Source organism: Salvelinus fontinalis, chromosome 20 (assembly GCF_029448725.1).
Source record: "Salvelinus fontinalis isolate EN_2023a chromosome 20, ASM2944872v1, whole genome shotgun sequence".
In the NCBI taxonomy this organism is placed as follows: domain Eukaryota; kingdom Metazoa; phylum Chordata; class Actinopteri; order Salmoniformes; family Salmonidae; genus Salvelinus; species Salvelinus fontinalis.
The window spans coordinates 45,172,384-45,192,383 of record NC_074684.1 but is presented as its reverse complement, the minus strand read 5'-3'; the positions used below and the strand labels follow the sequence as shown (position 1 = coordinate 45,192,383).

The 20,000-nt window shown below is 45.0% G+C and overlaps 1 protein-coding gene across 1 annotated transcript in view; it reads left to right on the top strand.

Moving 5' to 3' along the window:
• LOC129817910 (steroid hormone receptor ERR2-like) overlaps positions 1 to 20,000 on the top strand; it is a 179,488-nt gene that overhangs the window by 148,929 nt on the left and 10,559 nt on the right. The window contains exons 5-6 of the mRNA XM_055873508.1: positions 600 to 713; positions 1,388 to 1,549. Coding sequence (XP_055729483.1) covers positions 600 to 713; positions 1,388 to 1,549 — 276 coding nt within the window. The remainder of the gene's footprint in view (positions 1 to 599; positions 714 to 1,387; positions 1,550 to 20,000) is intronic.

The following is a 20,000-nucleotide window of genomic DNA, read 5'->3' as shown; positions in this document are numbered from 1 at the left end:
GTTTGGAGGAGGGACAGTAGTGGTCCAACCTGTCTGGAGGAGGGACAGTAGTGGTCCAACCTGTCTGGAGGAGGGACAGTAGTGCTCCAACCTGTCTGGTGGAGGGACAGTAGGGGTCCAACCTGTTTGGAGGAGGGACAGTAGTAGGAGAAGCAGCCAGTGAGGTGAATGATGAATAGAATTAGGATGACGTTTCAATCATTTACTGGTGAAACTCAAAGGAAACAGCTCTCTGGTCTTTGCTGGCCGTCATCAAAGGAAAGACACATTGACAGACAAAGCCTTATAACGTTCCCTTTGATGGGTCCAGATGCCTAACTTTACACTATCAGATCACAATACTTTATATAGTCTGACTACCCCCAACATAACACTATCAGATCACATTACTTTGCATGGTGTCATATATAATGGTAGAATTTGATCATATCTTCAGCAGTGAGGTCCTATGCAGAGCAAGTCTCGGGGCTCATACTGAACAGAAGAAGATCACATGACTTCGTACAGCGTATTACATTGTTTTCCTTGTAATGCCCGGGCATGAATCTCAAGTTTATTGTGAAATTCACATTGATGTTTTCCTGTGGTTTTATTTCCAGGTGTGCGTCTGGATCGTGTGAGGGGTGGAAGACAGAAGTACAAGAGGAGAATGGGGGACACGGAGAACGGGGCCTATCTAGGCCTGACACTTCCCCCTCCTGCCAAAAAGCCATGTGAGTCACAACAATAGGAACTCTTCCTAGTTATGTCTATGTCTGTTCACCATCCCTGGCTATTCCCAACCATCTAACCACACATCTTATCTCTCTGTCTCTGTCTCTGTCTCTCTGTCTCTCTGTCTCTCTGTCTCTCTGTCTCTCTGTCTCTCTGTCTCTCTGTCTCTCTGTCTCTCTGTCTCTCTGTCTCTGTCTCTCTGTCTCTGTCTCTGTCTCTGTCTCTGTCTCTGTCTGTCTCTGTCTGTCTGTCTCTGTCTGTCTCTGTCTGTCTCTGTCTCTGTCTCTGTCTCTCTCTCAATTCAATTCAATGGGCTTTATTGGCACGGGAAACATATGTTAACATCTCTGTCTGTCTGTCTGTCTGTCTGTCTGTCTGTCTGTCTCTGTCTCTGTCTCTGTCTCTGTCTCTGTCTCTGTCTCTGTCTCTGTCTCTGTCTCTGTCTCTGTCTCTGTCTCTGTCTCTCTCTCTGTCTCTCTCTCTGTCTCTCTCTCTCTCTCTCTCTCTCTCTCTCTCTCTCTCTCTCTCTCTCTCTCTCTCTCTCTCTCTCTCTCTCTCTCTCTCTCTCTCTCTCTCTCTCTCTCTCTCTCTCTCTCTCTCTCTCTCCTCTCTCTCTCTCTCTCTCTCTCTCTCTCTCTCATCCTTCCTTCCTTCCTTCCTTCCCCTTCCTCAGTGACAAAGATTGTGTCTCACCTGCTGGTGGTTGAACCAGAGAAGATATATGCCATGCCAGACCCGACCATGCCAGACGGATACATCAAGGCCCTGACCACACTGTGTGACCTGGCTGACAGAGAACTGGTGGTCATCATCGGCTGGGCCAAACACATCCCAGGTAGAGGGGACTATATTACCTAACCAAACCACTCCAAACACATCCCAGGTAGAGGGACTATATTACCTAACCAAACCACTCCAAACACATCCCAGGTAGAGGGGACTATATTACCTAACCAAACCACTCCAAACACATCCCAGGTAGAGGGACTATATTACCTAACCAAACCACTCCAAACACATCCCAGGTAGAGGGGACTATATTACCTAACCAAACCACTCCAAACACATCCCAGGTAGAGGGACTATATTACCTAACCAAACCACTCCAAACACATCCCAGGTAGAGGGACTATATTCCCTAACCAAACCACTCCAAACACATCCCAGGTAGAGGGACTATATTCCCTAACCAAACCACTCCAAACACATCCCAGGTAGAGGGACTATATTACCTAACCAAACCACTCCAAACACATCCCAGGTAGAGGGACTATATTACCTAACCAAACCACTCCAAACACATCCCAGGTAGGGGGACTATATTACCTAACCAAACCACTCCAAACACATCCCAGGTAGAGGGACTATATTACCTAACCAAACCACTCCAAACACATCCCAGGTAGAGGGACTATATTACCTAACCAAACCACTCCAAACACATCCCAGGTAGAGGGACTATATTACCTAACCAAACCACTCCAAACACACCCCAGGTAGAGGGACTATATTACCTAACCAAACCACTCCAAACACATCCCAGGTAGAGGGACTATATTACCTAACCAAACCACTCCAAACACATCCCAGGTAGAGACTATATTACCTAACCAAACCACTCCAAACACATCCCAGGTAGAGGGACTATATTACCTAACCAAACCACTCCAAACACATCCCAGGTAGAGGGACTATATTACCTAACCAAACCACTCCAAACACATCCCAGGTAGAGGGGACTATATTACCTAACCAAACCACTCCAAACACATCCCAGGTAGAGGGACTATATTACCTAACCAAACCACTCCAAACACATCCCAGGTAGAGGGACTATATTACCTAACCAAACCACTCCAAACACATCCCAGGTAGAGGGACTATATTACCTAACCAAACCACTCCAAACACATCCCAGGTAGAGGGACTATATTACCTAACCAAACCACTCCAAACACATCCCAGGTAGAGGGGACTATATTACCTAACCAAACCACTCCAAACACATCCCAGGTAGAGGGGACTATATTACCTAACCAAACCACTCCAAACACATCCCAGGTAGAGGGACTATATTACCTAACCAAACCACTCCAAACACATCCCAGGTAGAGGGACTATATTACCTAACCAAACCACTCCAAACACATCCCAGGTAGAGGGACTATATTACCTAACCAAACCACTCCAAACACATCCCAGGTAGAGGGACTATATTACCTAACCAAACCACTCCAAACACATCCCAGGTAGAGGGACTATATTACCTAACCAAACCACTCCAAACACATCCCAGGTAGAGGGACTATATTACCTAACCAAACCACTCCAAACACATCCCAGGTAGGGGACTATATTACCTAACCAAACCACTCCAAACACATCCCAGGTAGAGGGACTATATTACCTAACCAAACCACTCCAAACACATCCCAGGTAGAGGGACTATATTACCTAACCAAACCACTCCAAACACATCCCAGGTAGGGGGACTATATTACCTAACCAAACCACTCCAAACACATCCCAGGTAGAGGGACTATATTACCTAACCAAACCACTCCAAACACATCCCAGGTAGAGGGACTATATTACCTAACCAAACCACTCCAAACACATCCCAGGTAGAGGGACTATATTACCTAACCAAACCACTCCAAACACATCCCAGGTAGAGGGACTATATTACCTAACCAAACCACTCCAAACACATCCCAGGTAGAGGGACTATATTACCTAACCAAACCACTCCAAACACATCCCAGGTAGAGGGACTATATTACCTAACCAAACCACTCCAAACACATCCCAGGTAGAGGGACTATATTACCTAACCAAACCACTCCAAACACATCCCAGGTAGAGGGACTATATTACCTAACCAAACCACTCCAAACACATCCCAGGTAGAGGGACTATATTACCTAACCAAACCACTCCAAACACATCCCAGGTAGAGGGACTATATTACCTAACCAAACCACTCCAAACACATCCCAGGTAGAGGGACTATATTACCTAACCAAACCACTCCAAACACATCCCAGGTAGAGGGACTATATTACCTAACCAAACCACTCCAAACACATCCCAGGTAGAGGGACTATATTACCTAACCAAACCACTCCAAACACATCCCAGGTAGAGACTATATTACCTAACCAAACCACTCCAAACACATCCCAGGTAGAGGGACTATATTACCTAACCAAACCACTCCAAACACACCCCAGGTAGAGGGGACTATATTCCCTAACCAAACCACTCCAAACACACCCCAGGTAGAGGGACTATATTACCTAACCAAACCACTCCAAACACATCCCAGGTAGAGGGACTATATTACCTAACCAAACCACTCCAAACACATCCCAGGTAGAGGGGACTATATTACCTAACCAAACCACTCCAAACACATCCCAGGTAGAGGGACTATATTACCTAACCAAACCACTCCAAACACATCCCAGGTAGAGGGGACTATATTACCTAACCAAACCACTCCAAACACATCCCAGGTAGAGGGGACTATATTACCTAACCAAACCACTCCAAACACATCCCAGGTAGAGGGACTATATTACCTAACCAAACCACTCCAAACACATCCCAGGTAGAGGGACTATATTACCTAACCAAACCACTCCAAACACATCCCAGGTAGGGGACTATATTACCTAACCAAACCACTCCAAACACATCCCAGGTAGAGGGACTATATTACCTAACCACACCACTCCAAACACATCCCAGGTAGGGACTATATTACCTAACCAAACCACTCCAAACACATCCCAGGTAGAGGGACTATATTACCTAACCAAACCACTCCAAACACATCCCAGGTAGAGGGACTATATTACCTAACCAAACCACTCCAAACACACCCCAGGTAGAGGGACTATATTACCTAACCAAACCACTCCAAACACATCCCAGGTAGGGACTATATTACCTAACCAAACCACTCCAAACACATCCCAGGTAGAGGGACTATATTACCTAACCAAACCACTCCAAACACATCCCAGGTAGGGGGACTATATTACCTAACCAAACCACTCCAAACACATCCCAGGTAGAGGGACTATATTACCTAACCAAACCACTCCAAACACATCCCAGGTAGAGACTATATTACCTAACCAAACCACTCCAAACACATCCCAGGTAGGGGACTATATTACCTAACCAAACCACTCCAAACACATCCCAGGTAGAGGGACTATATTACCTAACCAAACCACTCCAAACACATCCCAGGTAGAGGGGACTATATTACCTAACCAAACCACTCCAAACACATCCCAGGTAGAGGGACTATATTACCTAACCAAACCACTCCAAACACATCCCAGGTAGAGGGACTATATTACCTAACCAAACCACTCCAAACACATCCCAGGTAGAGGGACTATATTACCTAACCAAACCACTCCAAACACATCCCAGGTAGAGGGACTATATTACCTAACCAAACCACTCCAAACACATCCCAGGTAGGGGACTATATTACCTAACCAAACCACTCCAAACACATCCCAGGTAGAGGGACAATATTACCTAACCAAACCACTCCAAACACATCCCAGGTAGAGGGACTATATTACCTAACCACACCACTCCAAACACATCCCAGGTAGAGGGACTATATTACCTAACCAAACCACTCCAAACACATCCCAGGTAGAGGGGACTATATTACCTAACCAAACCACTCCAAACACATCCCAGGTAGAGGGACTATATTACCTAACCAAACCACTCCAAACACATCCCAGGTAGAGGGGACTATATTACCTAACCAAACCACTCCAAACACATCCCAGGTAGAGGGGACTATATTACCTAACCAAACCACTCCAAACACATCCCAGGTAGAGGGACTATATTACCTAACCAAACCACTCCAAACACATCCCAGGTAGAGGGACTATATTACCTAACCAAACCACTCCAAACACATCCCAGGTAGAGGGACTATATTACCTAACCAAACCACTCCAAACACATCCCAGGTAGAGGGACTATATTACCTAACCAAACCACTCCAAACACATCCCAGGTAGAGGGACTATATTACCTAACCAAACCACTCCAAACACATCCCAGGTAGAGGGACTATATTACCTAACCAAACCACTCCAAACACATCCCAGGTAGAGGGACTATATTACCTAACCAAACCACTCCAAACACATCCCAGGTAGAGGGGACTATATTACCTAACCAAACCACTCCAAACACATCCCAGGTAGAGGGACTATATTACCTAACCAAACCACTCCAAACACATCCCAGGTAGAGGGACTATATTACCTAACCAAACCACTCCAAACACATCCCAGGTAGAGGGACTATATTACCTAACCAAACCACTCCAAACACATCCCAGGTAGAGGGACTATATTACCTAACCAAACCACTCCAAACACATCCCAGGTAGGGACTATATTACCTAACCAAACCACTCCAAACACATCCCAGGTAGAGGGACTATATTACCTAACCAAACCACTCCAAACACATCCCAGGTAGAGGGACTATATTACCTAACCAAACCACTCCAAACACATCCCAGGTAGAGGGACTATATTACCTAACCAAACCACTCCAAACACATCCCAGGTAGAGGGACTATATTACCTAACCAAACCACTCCAAACACATCCCAGGTAGAGGGACTATATTACCTAACCAAACCACTCCAAACACATCCCAGGTAGAGGGACTATATTACCTAACCAAACCACTCCAAACACATCCCAGGTAGAGGGACTATATTACCTAACCAAACCACTCCAAACACATCCCAGGTAGAGGGACTATATTACCTAACCAAACCACTCCAAACACATCCCAGGTAGAGGGACTATATTACCTAACCAAACCACTCCAAACACATCCCAGGTAGAGGGACTATATTACCTAACCAAACCACTCCAAACACATCCCAGGTAGAGGGGACTATATTACCTAACCAAACCACTCCAAACACATCCCAGGTAGAGGGACTATATTACCTAACCAAACCACTCCAAACACATCCCAGGTAGAGGGACTATATTACCTAACCAAACCACTCCAAACACATCCCAGGTAGAGGGGACTATATTACCTAACCAAACCACTCCAAACACATCCCAGGTAGAGGGACTATATTACCTAACCAAACCACTCCAAACACATCCCAGGTAGAGGGGACTATATTACCTAACCAAACCACTCCAAACACATCCCAGGTAGAGGGGACTATATTACCTAACCAAACCACTCCAAACACATCCCAGGTAGAGGGACTATATTACCTAACCAAACCACTCCAAACACATCCCAGGTAGAGGGACTATATTACCTAACCAAACCACTCCAAACACATCCCAGGTAGGGGACTATATTACCTAACCAAACCACTCCAAACACATCCCAGGTAGAGGGACTATATTACCTAACCAAACCACTCCAAACACATCCCAGGTAGAGGGACTATATTACCTAACCAAACCACTCCAAACACATCCCAGGTAGAGGGACTATATTACCTAACCAAACCACTCCAAACACATCCCAGGTAGAGGGACTATATTACCTAACCAAACCACTCCAAACACATCCCAGGTAGAGGGACTATATTACCTAACCAAACCACTCCAAACACATCCCAGGTAGAGGGACTATATTACCTAACCAAACCACTCCAAACACATCCCAGGTAGAGGGACTATATTACCTAACCAAACCACTCCAAACACATCCCAGGTAGAGGGACTATATTACCTAACCAAACCACTCCAAACACATCCCAGGTAGAGGGACTATATTACCTAACCAAACCACTCCAAACACATCCCAGGTAGAGGGACTATATTACCTAACCAAACCACTCCAAACACATCCCAGGTAGAGGGGACTATATTACCTAACCAAACCACTCCAAACACATCCCAGGTAGAGGGACTATATTACCTAACCAAACCACTCCAAACACATCCCAGGTAGAGGGACTATATTACCTAACCAAACCACTCCAAACACATCCCAGGTAGAGGGGACTATATTACCTAACCAAACCACTCCAAACACATCCCAGGTAGAGGGACTATATTACCTAACCAAACCACTCCAAACACATCCCAGGTAGAGGGGACTATATTACCTAACCAAACCACTCCAAACACATCCCAGGTAGAGGGGACTATATTACCTAACCAAACCACTCCAAACACATCCCAGGTAGAGGGACTATATTACCTAACCAAACCACTCCAAACACATCCCAGGTAGAGGGACTATATTACCTAACCAAACCACTCCAAACACATCCCAGGTAGAGGGACTATATTACCTAACCAAACCACTCCAAACACATCCCAGGTAGAGGGACTATATTACCTAACCAAACCACTCCAAACACATCCCAGGTAGAGGGACTATATTACCTAACCAAACCACTCCAAACACATCCCAGGTAGAGGGGACTATATTACCTAACCAAACCACTCCAAACACATCCCAGGTAGAGGGACTATATTACCTAACCAAACCACTCCAAACACATCCCAGGTAGAGGGGACTATATTACCTAACCAAACCACTCCAAACACATCCCAGGTAGGGACTATATTACCTAACCAAACCACTCCAAACACATCCCAGGTAGAGGGACTATATTACCTAACCAAACCACTCCAAACACATCCCAGGTAGGGGGACTATATTACCTAACCAAACCACTCCAAACACATCCCAGGTAGAGGGGACTATATTACCTAACCAAACCACTCCAAACACATCCCAGGTAGAGGGACTATATTACCTAACCAAACCACTCCAAACACATCCCAGGTAGAGGGACTATATTACCTAACCAAACCACTCCAAACACATCCCAGGTAGAGGGACTATATTACCTAACCAAACCACTCCAAACACATCCCAGGTAGAGGGGACTATATTACCTAACCAAACCACTCCAAACACATCCCAGGTAGAGGGACTATATTACCTAACCAAACCACTCCAAACACATCCCAGGTAGAGGGGACTATATTACCTAACCAAACCACTCCAAACACATCCCAGGTAGAGGGACTATATTACCTAACCAAACCACTCCAAACACATCCCAGGTAGAGGGACTATATTACCTAACCAAACCACTCCAAACACATCCCAGGTGGAGACTATATTACCTAACCACACCACTCCAAACACATCCCAGGTAGGGACTATATTACCTAACCAAACCACTCCAAACACATCCCAGGTAGAGGGACTATATTACCTAACCAAACCACTCCAAACACATCCCAGGTAGAGGGACTATATTACCTAACCAAACCACTCCAAACACACCCCAGGTAGAGGGGACTATATTACCTAACCAAACCACTCCAAACACATCCCAGGTAGAGGGGACTATATTACCTAACCAAACCACTCCAAACACATCCCAGGTAGAGGGGACTATATTACCTAACCAAACCACTCCAAACACATCCCAGGTAGAGGGACTATATTACCTAACCAAACCACTCCAAACACATCCCAGGTAGAGGGACTATATTACCTAACCAAACCACTCCAAACACATCCCAGGTAGAGGGACTATATTACCTAACCAAACCACTCCAAACACATCCCAGGTAGAGGGACTATATTACCTAACCAAACCACTCCAAACACATCCCAGGTAGAGGGACTATATTACCTAACCAAACCACTCCAAACACATCCCAGGTAGAGGGACTATATTACCTAACCAAACCACTCCAAACACATCCCAGGTAGAGGGACTATATTACCTAACCAAACCACTCCAAACACATCCCAGGTAGAGGGGACTATATTACCTAACCAAACCACTCCAAACACATCCCAGGTAGAGGGACTATATTACCTAACCAAACCACTCCAAACACATCCCAGGTAGAGGGGACTATATTACCTAACCAAACCACTCCAAACACATCCCAGGTAGAGGGACTATATTACCTAACCAAACCACTCCAAACACATCCCAGGTAGAGGGACTATATTACCTAACCAAACCACTCCAAACACATCCCAGGTAGGGGGACTATATTACCTAACCAAACCACTCCAAACACATCCCAGGTAGAGGGACTATATTACCTAACCAAACCACTCCAAACACATCCCAGGTAGAGGGACTATATTACCTAACCAAACCACTCCAAACACATCCCAGGTAGAGGGACTATATTACCTAACCAAACCACTCCAAACACATCCCAGGTAGAGGGACTATATTACCTAACCAAACCACTCCAAACACATCCCAGGTAGAGGGGACTATATTACCTAACCAAACCACTCCAAACACATCCCAGGTAGAGGGACTATATTACCTAACCAAACCACTCCAAACACATCCCAGGTAGAGGGACTATATTACCTAACCAAACCACTCCAAACACATCCCAGGTAGAGGGACTATATTACCTAACCAAACCACTCCAAACACATCCCAGGTAGAGGGACTATATTACCTAACCAAACCACTCCAAACACATCCCAGGTAGAGGGACTATATTACCTAACCAAACCACTCCAAACACATCCCAGGTAGGGGACTATATTACCTAACCAAACCACTCCAAACACATCCCAGGTAGAGGGACTATATTACCTAACCAAACCACTCCAAACACATCCCAGGTAGAGGGACTATATTACCTAACCAAACCACTCCAAACACATCCCAGGTAGAGGGACTATATTACCTAACCAAACCACTCCAAACACATCCCAGGTAGAGGGGACTATATTACCTAACCAAACCACTCCAAACACATCCCAGGTAGAGGGGACTATATTACCTAACCAAACCACTCCAAACACATCCCAGGTAGAGGGACTATATTACCTAACCAAACCACTCCAAACACATCCCAGGTAGAGGGACTATATTACCTAACCAAACCACTCCAAACACATCCCAGGTAGAGGGACTATATTACCTAACCAAACCACTCCAAACACATCCCAGGTAGAGGGACTATATTACCTAACCAAACCACTCCAAACACATCCCAGGTAGGGGACTATATTACCTAACCAAACCACTCCAAACACATCCCAGGTAGAGGGACTATATTACCTAACCAAACCACTCCAAACACATCCCAGGTAGAGGGACTATATTACCTAACCAAACCACTCCAAACACATCCCAGGTAGAGGGGACTATATTACCTAACCAAACCACTCCAAACACATCCCAGGTAGAGGGGACTATATTACCTAACCAAACCACTCCAAACACATCCCAGGTAGAGGGACTATATTACCTAACCAAACCACTCCAAACACATCCCAGGTAGAGGGGACTATATTACCTAACCAAACCACTCCAAACACATCCCAGGTAGAGGGACTATATTACCTAACCAAACCACTCCAAACACATCCCAGGTAGAGGGACTATATTACCTAACCAAACCACTCCAAACACATCCCAGGTAGAGACTATATTACCTAACCACACCACTCCAAACACATCCCAGGTAGGGACTATATTACCTAACCAAACCACTCCAAACACATCCCAGGTAGAGGGACTATATTACCTAACCAAACCACTCCAAACACATCCCAGGTAGAGGGACTATATTACCTAACCAAACCACTCCAAACACATCCCAGGTAGAGGGGACTATATTACCTAACCAAACCACTCCAAACACATCCCAGGTAGAGGGGACTATATTACCTAACCAAACCACTCCAAACACATCCCAGGTAGAGGGGACTATATTACCTAACCAAACCACTCCAAACACATCCCAGGTAGAGGGGACTATATTACCTAACCAAACCACTCCAAACACATCCCAGGTAGAGGGGACTATATTACCTAACCAAACCACTCCAAACACATCCCAGGTAGAGGGGACTATATTACCTAACCAAACCACTCCAAACACATCCCAGGTAGGGGGACTATATTACCTAACCAAACCACTCCAAACACATCCCAGGTAGAGGGACTATATTACCTAACCAAACCACTCCAAACACATCCCAGGTAGGGGGACTATATTACCTAACCAAACCACTCCAAACACATCCCAGGTAGAGGGGACTATATTACCTAACCAAACCACTCCAAACACATCCCAGGTAGAGGGACTATATTACCTAACCAAACCACTCCAAACACATCCCAGGTAGAGGGACTATATTACCTAACCAAACCACTCCAAACACATCCCAGGTAGAGGGGACTATATTACCTAACCAAACCACTCCAAACACATCCCAGGTAGAGGGACTATATTACCTAACCAAACCACTCCAAACACATCCCAGGTAGAGGGACTATATTACCTAACCAAACCACTCCAAACACATCCCAGGTAGAGGGACTATATTACCTAACCAAACCACTCCAAACACATCCCAGGTAGAGGGGACTATATTACCTAACCAAACCACTCCAAACACATCCCAGGTAGAGGGACTATATTACCTAACCAAACCACTCCAAACACATCCCAGGTAGAGGGACTATATTACCTAACCAAACCACTCCAAACACATCCCAGGTAGAGGGACTATATTACCTAACCAAACCACTCCAAACACATCCCAGGTAGAGGGACTATATTACCTAACCAAACCACTCCAAACACATCCCAGGTAGAGGGACTATATTACCTAACCAAACCACTCCAAACACATCCCAGGTAGAGGGACTATATTACCTAACCAAACCACTCCAAACACATCCCAGGTAGAGGGACTATATTACCTAACCAAACCACTCCAAACACATCCCAGGTAGAGGGACTATATTACCTAACCAAACCACTCCAAACACATCCCAGGTAGAGGGGACTATATTACCTAACCAAACCACTCCAAACACATCCCAGGTAGAGGGGACTATATTACCTAACCAAACCACTCCAAACACATCCCAGGTAGAGGGGACTATATTACCTAACCAAACCACTCCAAACACATCCCAGGTAGAGGGACTATATTACCTAACCAAACCACTCCAAACACATCCCAGGTAGAGGGACTATATTACCTAACCAAACCACTCCAAACACATCCCAGGTAGAGGGACTATATTACCTAACCAAACCACTCCAAACACATCCCAGGTAGAGGGACTATATTACCTAACCAAACCACTCCAAACACATCCCAGGTAGAGGGACTATATTACCTAACCAAACCACTCCAAACACATCCCAGGTAGAGGGGACTATATTACCTAACCAAACCACTCCAAACACATCCCAGGTAGGGACTATATTACCTAACCAAACCACTCCAAACACATCCCAGGTAGAGGGACTATATTACCTAACCAAACCACTCCAAACACATCCCAGGTAGAGGGACTATATTACCTAACCAAACCACTCCAAACACATCCCAGGTAGAGGGGACTATATTACCTAACCAAACCACTCCAAACACATCCCAGGTAGAGGGACTATATTACCTAACCAAACCACTCCAAACACATCCCAGGTAGAGGGACTATATTACCTAACCAAACCACTCCAAACACATCCCAGGTAGAGGGGACTATATTACCTAACCAAACCACTCCAAACACATCCCAGGTAGAGGGACTATATTACCTAACCAAACCACTCCAAACACATCCCAGGTAGAGGGGACTATATTACCTAACCAAACCACTCCAAACACATCCCAGGTAGAGGGACTATATTACCTAACCAAACCACTCCAAACACATCCCAGGTAGAGGGACTATATTACCTAACCAAACCACTCCAAACACATCCCAGGTAGAGGGACTATATTACCTAACCAAACCACTCCAAACACATCCCAGGTAGAGGGACTATATTACCTAACCAAACCACTCCAAACACATCCCAGGTAGAGGGACTATATTACCTAACCAAACCACTCCAAACACATCCCAGGTAGAGGGACTATATTACCTAACCAAACCACTCCAAACACATCCCAGGTAGAGGGACTATATTACCTAACCAAACCACTCCAAACACATCCCAGGTAGAGGGGACTATATTACCTAACCAAACCACTCCAAACACATCCCAGGTAGAGGGACTATATTACCTAACCAAACCACTCCAAACACATCCCAGGTAGAGGGGACTATATTACCTAACCAAACCACTCCAAACACATCCCAGGTAGAGGGGACTATATTACCTAACCAAACCACTCCAAACACATCCCAGGTAGAGGGACTATATTACCTAACCAAACCACTCCAAACACATCCCAGGTAGAGGGACTATATTACCTAACCAAACCACTCCAAACACATCCCAGGTAGAGGGGACTATATTACCTAACCAAACCACTCCAAACACATCCCAGGTAGAGGGGACTATATTACCTAACCAAACCACTCCAAACACATCCCAGGTAGAGGGACTATATTACCTAACCAAACCACTCCAAACACATCCCAGGTAGAGGGACTATATTACCTAACCAAACCACTCCAAACACATCCCAGGTAGAGGGGACTATATTACCTAACCAAACCACTCCAAACACATCCCAGGTAGAGGGACTATATTACCTAACCAAACCACTCCAAACACATCCCAGGTAGAGGGACAATATTACCTAACCAAACCACTCCAAACACATCCCAGGTAGAGGGGACTATATTACCTAACCAAACCACTCCAAACACATCCCAGGTAGAGGGGACTATATTACCTAACCAAACCACTCCAAACACATCCCAGGTAGGGACTATATTACCTAACCAAACCACTCCAAACACATCCCAGGTAGAGGGACTATATTACCTAACCAAACCACTCCAAACACATCCCAGGTAGAGGGGACTATATTACCTAACCAAACCACTCCAAACACATCCCAGGTAGGGACTATATTACCTAACCAAACCACTCCAAACACATCCCAGGTAGAGGGACTATATTACCTAACCAAACCACTCCAAACACATCCCAGGTAGGGACTATCTGTTGTCTTCTGTCTGCTAGTGCTATATGAGAGAGATAACTGCTGTCTGTTAGGGCTCTGTGAGAGAGATAACTGCTGTCTGTTAGGGCTCTACGAGAGAAATAACTGCTGTATGTTAGGGCTCTGTGAGAGAGATAACTGCTGTCTGCTAGGGCTCTGTGAGAGAGATAACTGCTGTCTGTTAGGGCTCTATGAGAGATAACTGATGTCTGCTAGGGCTCTATGGGAGATAACTGCTGTCTGCTATGAGAGATATCTGCTGTCTGTTAGGGCTCTATGAGAGATAACTGCTGTCTGCTATGAGAGATAACTGCTGTCTGTTAGGGCTCTGTGAGAGAGATAACTGCTGTCTGTTAGGGCTCTATGAGAGATAACTGATGTCTGCTAGGGCTCTATGGGAGATAACTGCTGTCTGCTATGAGAGATATCTGCTGTCTGTTAGGGCTCTATGAGAGATAACTGCTGTCTGTTAGGGCTCTATGAGAGATAACTGCTGTCTGTTAGGGCTCTATGAGAGATAACTGCTGTCTGTTAGGGCTCTATGAGAGATAACTGCTGTCTGTTAGGGCTCTATGAGAGATAACTGATGTCTGCTAGGGCTCTATGGGAGATAACTGCTGTCTGCTATGAGAGATATCTGCTGTCTGTTAGGGCTCTATGAGAGATAACTGCTGTCTGCTATGAGAGATAACTGCTGTCTGTTAGGGCTCTGTGAGAGAGATAACTGCTGTCTGTTAGGGCTCTATGAGAGATAACTGATGTCTGCTAGGGCTCTATGGGAGATAACTGCTGTCTGCTATGAGAGATATCTGCTGTCTGTTAGGGCTCTATGAGAGATAACTGCTGTCTGTTAGGGCTCTATGAGAGATAACTGCTGTCTGTTAGGGCTCTATGAGAGATAACTGCTGTCTGTTAGGGCTCTATGAGAGATAACTGCTGTCTGTTAGGGCTCTATGAGAGATAACTGATGTCTGCTAGGGCTCTATGGGAGATAACTGCTGTCTGCTATGAGAGATATCTGCTGTCTGTTAGGGCTCTATGAGAGATAACTGCTGTCTGCTATGAGAGATAACTGCTGTCTGTTAGGGCTCTGTGAGAGAGATAACTGCTGTCTGTTAGGGCTCTAAGAGAGATAACGGATGTCTGCTAGGGCTCTATGAGAGATAACTGCTGTCTGCTATGAGAGATAACTGCTTTCTGTTAGGGCTCTATGAGAGAGATAACTGCTGTCTGTTAGGGCTCTATGAGAGATAACTGCTGTCTGTTAGAGCTCTATGAGAGATAACTGCTGTCTGCTAGGGCTCTATGAGGAAATAACTGCTGTCTGTTAGGGCTCTATGAGAGATATAACTGCTGTCTGTTAGAGCTCTATGAGAGATAACTGCTGTCTGCTAGGGCTCTATGAGAGAGATAACTGCTGTCTGTTAGGGCTCTATGAGAGAGATAACTGCTTTCTGTTAGGGCTCTATGAGAGATAACTGCTGTCTGTTAGGGCTCTATGAGGAAGATAACAGCTGTCTGTTGTGGCTCTATGAGGAAGATAACTGCTGTCTGTTAGGGCTCTATGAGAGAGATAACTGCTGTCTGTTAGGGCTCTATGAGAGAGATAACTGCTGTCTGTTAGGGCTCTGTGAGAGAGAGCTTTAAGCTCCACCACAGAAAATCAGACCTCCGTTGTATAATATTTACTGAACTGTATTTACTGCACTATAAAACTACCTGCTGGTACTGACAACCAGACAGAGATAATACCTTCTGGTACTGACAACCAGGCAGAGATAATACCTTCTGGTACTGACATCCAGACAGAGATAATACCTTCTGGTACTGACAACCAGACAGAGATAATACCTTCTGGTACTGACAACCAGACAGAGATAATACCTTCTGGTACTGACAACCAGACAGAGATAATACCTTCTGGTACTGACAACCAGACAGAGATAATACTTTCTCGTACTGACAACCAGGCAGAGATAATACCTTCTGGTACTGACAACCAGACAGAGATAATACCTTCTGGTACTGACAACCAGACAGAGATAATACCTTCTGGTACTGACAACCAGACAGAGATAATACCTTCTGGTACTGACCATGAGACAGAGATAATACCTTCTGGTACTGACATCCAGACAGAGATAATACCATCTGGTACTGACAACCAGGCAGAGATAATACCTTCTGGTACTGACATCCAGACAGAGATAATACCTTCTGGTACTGACAACCAGACAGAGATAATACCTTCTGGTACTGACATCCAGACAGAGATAATACCTTCTGGTACTGACAACCAGGCAGAGATAATACCTTCTGGTACTGACAACCAGACAGAGATAATACCTTCTGGTACTGACCATGAGACAGAGATAATACCTTCTGGTACTGACAACCAGACAGAGATAATACCTTCTGGTACTGACATCCAGACAGAGATAATACCTTCTGGTACTGACAACCAGACAGAGATAATACCTTCTGGTACTGACAACCAGACAGAGATAATACCTTCTGGTACTGACCATGAGACAGAGATAATACCTTCTGGTACTGACAACCAGACAGAGATAATACCTTCTGGTACTGACCATGAGACAGAGATAATACCTTCTGGTACTGACAACCAGACAGAGATAATACCTTCTGGTACTGACAACGAGACAGAGATAATACCTTCTGGTACTGACAACCAGACAGAGATAATACCTTCTGGTACTGACAACCAGACAGAGATAATACCTTCTGGTACTGACAACCAGACAGAGATAATACCTTCTGGTACTGACAACCAGACAGAGATAATACCTTCTGGTACTGACAACCAGACAGAGATAATACCTTCTGGTACTGACAACCAGACAGAGATAATACCTTCTGGTACTGACAAACAGACAGAGATAATACCTTCTGGTACTGACAACCAGGCAGAGATAATACCTTCTGGTACTGACATCCAGACAGAGATAATACCTTCTGGTACTGACAACCAGGCAGAGATAATACCTTCTGGTACTGACAACCAGGCAGAGATAATACCTTCTGGTACTGACAACCAGACAGAGATAATACCTTCTGGTACTGACAACCAGACAGAGATAATACCTTCTGGTACTGACAACCAGACAGAGATAATACCTTCTGGTACTGACATCCAGACAGAGATAATACCTTCTGGTACTGACAACCAGACAGAGATAATACCTTCTGGTACTGACATCCAGACAGAGATAATACCTTCTGGTACTGACATCCAGACAGAGATGATACCTTCTGGTACTGACAACCAGGCAGAGATAATACCTTCTGGTACTGACAAACAGACAGAGATAATACCTTCTGGTACTGACAACCAGACAGAGATAATACCTTCTGGTACTGACAACCAGACAGAGATAATACCTTCTGGTACTGACATCCAGACAGAGATAATACCTTCTGGTACTGACAACCAGACAGAGATAATACCTTCTGGTACTGACAACCAGGCAGAGATAATACCTTCTGGTACTGACAACCAGACAGAGATAATACCTTCTGGTACTGACAACCAGGCAGAGATAATACCTTCTGGTACTGACAACCAGACAGAGATAATACCTTCTGGTACTGACAACCAGACAGAGATAATACCTTCTGGTACTGACAACCAGACAGAGATAATACCTTCTGGTACTGACAACCAGGCAGAGATAATACCTTCTGGTACTGACCATGAGACAGAGATAATACCTTCTGGTACTGACAACCAGACAGAGATAATACCTTCTTGTACTGACAACCAGACAGAGATAATACCTTCTGGTACTGACAACCAGGCAGAGATAATACCTTCTGGTACTGACAACCAGACAGAGATAATACCTTCTGGTACTGACAACCAGACAGAGATAATACCTTCTGGTACTGACAACCAGACAGAGATAATACCTTCTGGTACTGACAACCAGACAGAGATAATACCTTCTGGTACTGACATCCAGACAGAGATAATACCTTCTGGTACTGACAACCAGACAGAGATAATACCTTCTGGTACTGACATCCAGACAGAGATAATACCTTCTGGTACTGACAACCAGACAGAGATAATACCTTCTGGTACTGACAACCAGGCAGAGATAATACCTTCTGGTACTGACAACCAGACAGAGATAATACCTTCTGGTACTGACAACCAGACAGAGATAATACCTTCTGGTACTGACAACCAGACAGAGATAATACCTTCTGGTACTGACAACCAGGCAGAGATAATACCTTCTGGTACTGACAACCAGACAGAGATAATACGTTCTGGTACTGACCATGAGACAGAGATAATACCTTCTGGTACTGACAACCAGACAGAGATAATACCTTCTTGTACTGACAACCAGACAGAGATAATACCTTCTGGTACTGACAACCAGGCAGAGATAATACCTTCTGGTACTGACAACCAGACAGAGATAATACCTTCTGGTACTGACAACCAGACAGAGATAATACCTTCTGGTACTGACAACCAGACAGAGATAATACCTTCTGGTACTGACAACCAGACAGAGATAATACCTTCTGGTACTGACATCCAGACAGAGATAATACCTTCTGGTACTGACAACCAGACAGAGATAATACCTTCTGGTACTGACAACCAGGCAGAGATAATACCTTCTGGTACTGACCATGAGACAGAATCCGACCTTCATTCCTGGTTAGACAAAACCGTGACTTGTCAGTAAGAAAAGGGGTGAGGGCAGAGGAAGAGGGAGCGAGAGAGAGAGAGAGAGAGAGAGAGAGAGAGAGAGAGAGAGAGAGAGTGGGAGAGAGAGAAGGAGAGAGAGAGAGAGAGAGAGAGATGAACCTGGAGAAGAGTCCCCTAAGCAAGCTGGTCCTAGGGCTCTGTTCACAAACACAAACACACCCCACAAAGCCCCAGGACAACAGCACAATTAGACCCAACCAAATCATGAGAAAACAAAAAGATAATTACTTGACACATTGGAAAGAATTAACAAAAAAACAGAGCAAACTAGAATGCTATTTGGCCCTAAACAGAGAGTACACAGTGGCAGAATACCTGACCACTGTGACTGACCCAAACTTAAGGAAAGCTTTGAATATGTACAGACTCAGTGAGCATAGCCTTGCTATTGAGAAAGGCCGCCGTAGGCAGACATGGCTCTCAAGAGAAGACAGGCTATGTGCACACTGCCCACAAAATGAGGTGGAAACCGAGCTGCACTTCCTAACCTCCTGCCAAATGTATGACCATATTAGAGACACCTATTTCCCTCAGATCACACAGACCC